General features: G+C 37.7%; 1 protein-coding gene across 1 annotated transcript; it reads right to left on the bottom strand.

Annotated features, from left to right (window-relative positions):
• Positions 1-4: 4 nt before the first annotated feature.
• On the bottom strand, positions 5-6,623 carry LOC115973752 (the record flags this gene model as incomplete). The annotated part of the gene is made up of 7 exons (XM_031093996.1): positions 4,638-6,623; positions 4,436-4,552; positions 4,081-4,263; positions 3,935-3,997; positions 1,911-1,982; positions 1,561-1,824; positions 5-118 (listed from the first exon to the last, which is right to left on the bottom strand). Coding segments are annotated over exons 1-7 (2,799 nt in total), but the record flags the coding sequence as incomplete, so codon positions are not given.
• Positions 6,624-8,034: the final 1,411 nt, after the last annotated feature.

The raw sequence follows: 8,034 nt of genomic DNA, 5'->3' as shown, positions 1-8,034 counted from the left end.
AACAGTGGGAACTTAAACCCCCAGAATATGACTGGTCCAGGCTACGATCTGCCAAGAACTGTTTCAGTACCAAAGCAAGGGGTGTAGCCGCTAGAAATTGTTCAGTCAGCTCCTTAACCTGTACAAAAACAAAAAAAATATGTAGAACTTGAAATATGATTTGGAATTTAATACTTAAAAAAATAAATAAATAAAATAAAACCTCAGAAGGACTAATTGGGAAAATGTGTCCAAAGCTAAGGCAGAAAACACAGAAAGGTAAAGACCACCAAGATTGTGGTGGCATCCTAATTTGAAGTCAAATCCATCTGGCCGGTTTCTGCAACTTTACAGAAAACTTCGGCCTTTCAAAGTAACATTTTATTGGACAGTTTCTCCTTTTCTTTTTGGATTACTGTGTAGGAGGAGAGGGAGAGAGGGCGGGGGGGGGGTAGGGTGGGATTCTGTTCAAACTAATTTTCATATAACATTTCCAAACCAGCTCATCAAATTGCAATTAAGTGATCTAAATAAGCCTTCCTCACAAGAACACTGACAGACACATATTAATGTACCATACTTGCTTTTTTTGAGAAAAGACAATAGATGTACAATACTTTCAAAACCTCAAGTACAATAAGAACCCACAAGTCAATTTTGCTTCTTAAAGAAGAGGGCATACCCCAGGAATCCAAGAACTCAAGAATGTAAACTTTCATGAGAACACAGGATTCCATGTATCAAACAGCCCTTAATGGTCTGACCAACTCTACTCTAATCCCCTCTATTTCCCCTCCCTCCCCCTCAATCCAAACAGGCCATAAGAGTCTTCAACTGAAACATCAATCTTTGGCATGCACGCCCTGATGTTCCTCTGAAGTTGGTTTAAGAAATGGATTACAAGCTCTAGTCCAAGACTAAGAAACATAGAAACTGCTCAACAGTAAGACCCTTTGATAAGTGAAACCAAGAAACCCTTAACCTCTTATTCTTCTTACACTATCACAATTAAGCTAAAGTACATCATCAGCAATGATTAATTGCAGTTAAGCAAACCCTTGTTACCATCTGTATTATATATATTTTTTACACAGGTATGATAGAATTCACACTATGGCATCCGCTCCATGATGATTGTTCTTTATCTTCAAGCCATGATACCAATTGGTTTTTAGTATAGGTAGGGTTTGAACCCTAGATCTCTTATTTGAAGACAAGGGATTTTACCAATTGAGCTAACTAGAACCCACATTACCATGTCTAATATCTTGCAACAAAAGTGCATAGTTGATCAAATCTATGAAAAGACTTCGTTTTTTTTAATTATTATTATTTATATGTCGGGACCTTTCTAAAGAAGAGCACATTGGACTCGCCTCTTGCCAGTAAAACCTATGGGAAACTGACCCCACCTACCAAAACCAGCTGTTGGGTAATCCAGGGGCATTAACCCCAAAAACTTAAATTAACCTTTTATCAAAATTGAGTGAACCATGGGTAGAACTTGAAGTAGATATTCTAATAACTATCTAAAAGGTAAGGATCTTATAGCTAAAAGTACTATATTCCAAACAAAATTACCAGCTTTGTAGTTTGCAATCCTGTATGTGATGGTGACTTAAAACTGATGTCAAGACAAACTGATTTTGAATCATTGGTAGTATCACAATCTATCTGTGCACATTTTGGCAGAGCGGAATCTTCTAGAACAACCGTATCAGAATAAACATTATTGCCTTGTTCACCATTCATGTGAGTTGTCTCCTCCTTAGGTGATTGTACATTAGAGGCAGAAGAGGTAATGAGATCGTGAGGTACTTCGACCACAAGCTTAATAATAGGTATCTAAGAGCAAAGGGGAACAGTATAAGAAGAAACATATAAGATTAAAGAGAAGCAAAATTAACAGAGTTTAAAAGAAGAGGCATTACAGCTGTATTTTCCACAGTCTTAAGGGAATCATTTTTTACCCACTCCTGGTTGGCAAGATACCTAGCTGCATGCTGAAATACCAATACAACAAAATCTCAATCTTTTAACTGGCAAAGAACAACAACAAAAGCAATTTAAATTACACATAAAATAGAAAAATAAAAAAAAAATCATGAACAGAACCACAATAATCAGTATCAACAAGTTTATGCACCCTCTTCTAGGAATCTAATTTAGTTTATGTTTACACTAATGGTGAGAAAAAATTTACCATTTTGAAATAGATACAAATGCCATGCACCACAAACAAAATATTTAGAAGAACTAAGTTTAGAAAAAATATATATATTGAAAACATAAGCTGTTGAAAACAAGATTGTGTATCTAATCATTCACCTGCAAAAATTAACATCTCATTCAAAAAAAAAGTCACACCATTAAAAAGTAAAGATTACAGACTTTGCTGTCACTTCAAAAGCTCCCTTACTCCTTGCTTTGGAATTTCAGTTTGTAATTGATGTATACATTTCAAGATTTTTTATTAAAAGGTGCTTGGTCATGCAAATCTCATTTGCCATGAACTTCCATGGCAGCTAACCATCATTAGCTTGATTAAATGCTAAAATTCACACTTCATCAAATAAAGTCTTGGTATCAAGATTGGCCTTCACTGAGGTATTAAATTCTTTTTAGATAGGAAATAATAATAATAATAATTGCAATTACTTACCAATAAATTATTATTACTATTATTACTATTATTTTATACTTTTTTATAAGAGTAATAATAAAAATAGTTTAAAATGAAAAGAGGGAGAGTGAGGAACACTTAAAGAAATCTAATGGCAGTGGTCAGAACCAAATGGAAAAATTCTGCATCAGATTAGGACCAATACAGTAGGCCATGCATCAACATTCTTCTACTATCAGCATGCTAAATCAGGGCCCTCAAGACCCCTTTCCAAAACCCTGATGATCTTTAGTGTAAAAGAAATCAGTAATGGAAGTCCAATTAAGCATGGTAACATGCAGGTCTAGAAAAGAATGTTGTTGTTTGACCTAAAATTGTGGAACCTCTAATCCATCTCTTAATTCCAACATCAAGTTCCACCCAATACCAGAAATCCACAATGTGCAATGAAACTTTGGCTAAATAACCAAGAAACCCATGCTTAGCTACCAGCTAAAGTTGACTGAATGTGTATAGAAAGGCCAAACAAGTCGTTGATCAACAACCTTGAACACCAATGATAGACACTAAAAGTACTTACATAAAGGAAAGGGAAAAAAATTAACCAATAAGCTTGGCTTGAATTCACAAGGCCAGTAATCATTCACAGTTTTATTATATCTGATCTTTCTTTTTTTCTTTTTTGCTAATTATATCAGACCAATTTTTTTAACTATGCAAAGGACTTAGAGGGATATATATTAAATTAGATAACTCCTACCTAAAGCATTCCTATACTTCTCAACGAAAAGAAATAATAATTTGAAGTATGTTTGATGATATTAGTACTGATGAATTCATCTGCTCTTAAAAAAGAGAAATAAATAACATTAACGCACATTACACCAAGTTGCACCCACTGCCAAAAGGCTCCTAACACATTTGTCATTCATTATCAGCTCCAATTATTTCTGAGTTTTCTGGCAGTAATTAGAAATGTTTGTAGAAGGACAGTAATCAAGGAAAATGGTTGAGAAGGTGCAAAATATTGGCTTATTTTCAACTCCTAAAAGCACCAATAACACTGTTGTTGTGAGCAACATTGATTCTCAGGTAATTCAATGTGACATCAATGAGATTTCCCTTAATCTGATTGTATAGAATATCTCAGTATATTTTAAACAGTTACGATCTTAGGTATAACATTTACAATTTTATTGGATTTTATTGAGAACCCAAAGAGTTTCAGACTACACGATAAAGAACATCAAGAAATATATAACTCACACAAACAGCTGTTTTGCCACAACTGCCTTACTACTACAATACCGATGTACATAATTGGCAACGTACCTGAAGGCATGTTTCTTTGATACCATTACGACCCTCCAATATCCCAGCTTCTTTAATGGGTTCCTATAGCATATGTCTTGCATATAAGGTGTTTGCCATAAAAGTACTAGCACAGGGTAAAGTAGTTATTGAATCAAGAATTTTACCAGGTTTCTCACTGGAGGGAGACAAACCACAAGGTCCACATCACTTGTTGGAAGGGACAAACCTGTTGAATTTGAACCAAATATGTGTGTTTGAGACCTGGGCCATAGGACTTGGAGAGATCGTGTAACTCGCTTGACTGCCCAATTTATGTAGGGCTTCCTGGCCATATTTGCTGCAGCAACCTTGGACACCATCATATTTGTAATGTCACATGGATTATTGGAGTCAATAAGGGCAAAGCTACAAATTCTCAATGCAAATTTTGAGTGGAGAAAAAAAATCCTAGAATAATGATGATGGCCATAATGACAGACGATGATGGTGATCATGATCATGGAAAAAAAAGCCTTGTACCTGCTTGCAGAATGAGTCAATCTCATCACGGAGGAGGCTGTGCATCAAAGAAATTGAGGTCTTCCATGAAGGACAGCTTTGTAACTCTGGTGGTTGCAGAGGGATTGCAACGTCTGGCTGTGTAATGATATTTTCATCTAATAAATGCATTGCAAAACACCAGAGAAACTTTAGAACAATATAAAATAGGTGCCATACTTACATGTTCCTGATCACGAGCTAGCTTAGCAATCAACCGATCCTGCAGCAAAGCTGCAGGTAGAGGCTGAATCATTGGACGAGCTGACAGATTATTGTTTCTCCAAGAAGGCCAAACAACTTCAGCACCATCCATACGCAAACAAGCATCCTCCAAGTTATTTCCATCATTGTACCAACCTCTCACACCCCATTGCCTAGGGCTGGAACTGCCAGATCTAACAGTTGGAAAACCCCTTAGTTTTCTGGAGTCACTCACAGGGGAAGGCGGTGGTGGACGTGGAGCCCTTGGAACACAAAGCACTACAGGTGACGGTGGCCGCTTTATCCGAGGGTGCTCCCGCCTCGTAGAAGGAACACAAGGGCTTTTGTGATCATGACTACGCTTAAAATCTCTTGATCCCCTCGACCAATTTGGAACGACGATTGGTGGCAAAATAGGATAAGGAAGGGAATCTCCTGTCTTCCCTTCAACATCACTAGGTAAATTTGGCAAAGATCCAGAACTGTCCTCTTCAGCCCCCGCATCTGCCAATGTTGATGAGGAATGCAACATCTTGCCAGGTATTTCATTTCCTGGAATTACATAACCAAGAGGCTGGTGTCCAGGCCCCAAAGGATCAAAAGAACTGAATGAAGCAGCAGTAGGTGAAGTCAAACCATTAGTACTATATGAAGAAGAATATGCAACCATGTCATCAACAGCCCTAATCATGTCAGCATCACGCCAAGCCCATGAGCTATCATCAGAACTAAGGGAAGGAGGTCGAGAAAAACCCGTCCCTGGGAGATCAGAAGGATTCCAGTACATCACACCACCACCAAAGTATTGATTATAATCTATCCCGGAAACAGCATGCACCTCAACTTCTTCCTCTGATATCCAGTGGCTGTCACATTCATCTGCTAGTTCCTGTGCATTTGTTAGATCGGGTGAATCTGTGAAGTCCCCAGAATACTTCCTTTCATCATCAGTGGTAGGAGCATTAAGCTGCACACTGTGAGCGTTTAAACTTTGTGGGAAAGTAGACTGCCGCCTTGAGATAAATCCAGAATCATAATTATAGGTTACCGAGGGAGCCAGTCCACAAGTACTTCGAACCACTGGAGGCCAATCTAAACTCATTGACAATGGTCGAGACAGAATTGGCTTACACCCGCCTTCAATTGGAGAGTTTCTTGCATGATGCATTGTGGGTATGAAGGATTGCTGGAAGTGATTATGCCAGTTCCGACCAACATCCAGATGCAATCGATCAGTGGCAGCTGGGAGATGTGAACTAACAGATGGAAAATAAACAGGAGTAACATTGGGCCACTCATTTGGTGGGTGCTCTGAAGAATTGGAGGGTCCTGTATCAAATGCATTTACACTCTCTTGCTCCCTAACCAGAACAGATTCATCTTTTATGTCAAAAGCTCGGATTGGTTTGTCAGGGAAAGTTGATTTTACATCACATTCACTTCTATTTTCACAATTCTGGAAATTGCTATCTTCATTGCTCAAAACATTATCAAGCCCCAATGCAGGCACAGCAGAAGGTACATTACAATTTAAGGTCTCTAATCTTAAAGATATTGTTTGCTTTTCAATCATATCATTTGATAAATTATAACACTCTGAACCTATATTACAGAAACTTTCACTAGAACCATTAACATAATCTCCTTGAATGCTTTGGGTGGCATTGTCCTCCCTAGTAGGCCCATTAACGGAACAAGGAAGACCGGAATTTGATGCAAGGATATTATTACCAATTTTATTATCATCTGTGGCATTCAGGGTGGTTGAATTGTCAGATGCTCGACCAGAATCTGGTGCCTCATTTTGAGAAACAGCAGACAACGAGGAATCTTCCATGACTGAATTCTCATACTTCCTCACTTCCATGAGATTATTAAACCCAGATTTTTTCATTTTGTTTTTATCTTTCCTACCCTTCCTTGCAGGATTTTGAACTTTTCCATCATAATATAAAAGCGGCACCATCAGCTCTCGGCAATGTCTTCTCTCTCGATCTGCCACCTGAAGTTTCAGCACCCATCAAATCATTTGGAACGCCCACCTATCACTGGACGCTTCGAAGCACATACCTTAGGTATGATCCTCTCAAGGAGCGGACAATGCGATTATAACAATGGAAATGAGCTGAACTTGCCTAGACCTTGTCATTTTCTCGTGGCCCATTCAAGACTTCGAGCCAAGTTTCAAAGGAAGCTATAAAATGCTCGTACAGCAGAATTGGCGGCTGACTTCTAAAAAGACCATTGATGGGCTCGAGAATATCAAGTGCTTAGTCCTATGTCATCAATAGATGTGTAAGAGGCTAATGCTATGCAATCGCACACTAGCATGGTCTACACAATAAAAGTGGTGTGAATCGTTGTTAAATCACAAGGATTAGTAAATGAGGAGGATGTCTGAGTAGCCATGGTCTGACCCATAAAAAGGTGTGAATTGTTAGTCCAGGATAATATGGAAATGTTGATGGCTGGGCCATCGATTATTCTGCTCCTTTGTCTATTTCGACTGCCTTTAGAGTCGCAGGAAACCTAAAAAACGTGGGAACTCTGATTATAACTAACTTTTTGTGATTGTTTTGATAGTTGTAATTCATGATTACATTGACCTATTCTTGGAGGGATGTTCCAAGTATATATCTGGTAGTACGAATTTTAAAGAGGACAAATTGGTATTCAAAAAATTATTCTCCTTGTGTGTCTTGTGATCCTCTTGGTTCTTAAAAGAACTCTTGAACTTATCAAGTTAATCTTGTGGCATTCACAACCAAACTTATCACCTTTGATTCTTGAGAGATTTTAGGAAATTCTTTGTGCATTTCAATTTATCTAGTCTTTATCATCGGTAATGACGGTTCAAGGCTTCAACAATGTCTACACGATACTTTGTTCAAACCATCTTTTATTGGGTTTCTTCACATATTGTTGTGAATTCATATCACAATTTCAGAAATATATATATTTTTAAAAAGTAATAAATTGAGAAGAAATCTTTTGTAAGGTAGCCGCTGTTAGCGAAGAGAAAGAGAATGAGAAAATCTAGGGTCTACTACATTAAGCATAATATGCACCCACATTTATGCCGAAACCCACAACCACAATTGGTAAAGGCATTTTAAATAGACTAAAATTTAGATTTGGTTGTTTTGGTTTGATTGATCTGATGGTGTATCTGATGAAGGTTGAACCGGCTCCATAAGAATCATATGCTGGCATAGGTATATTTCTTTGAATAGAAAACCAAAGCTTCACTTCTTTCTTCTCCCTCTCTCTGAATATGTATAATAGTCTTCTTTGGAATAACCCCAATTCCCAAATCCAATTGTATTATTCTAATTCAATTCGATTCTCTCTCTCTTCCCTACCTTCTTCCAGCGATA

Source organism: Quercus lobata, unplaced genomic scaffold (assembly GCF_001633185.2).
Source record: "Quercus lobata isolate SW786 unplaced genomic scaffold, ValleyOak3.0 Primary Assembly Scq3eQI_363, whole genome shotgun sequence".
Taxonomy (NCBI): Eukaryota; Viridiplantae; Streptophyta; class Magnoliopsida; order Fagales; family Fagaceae; genus Quercus; species Quercus lobata.
Note: the sequence above shows the minus strand (reverse complement) of the source record. Positions and strands in the feature narration are given on the sequence as shown.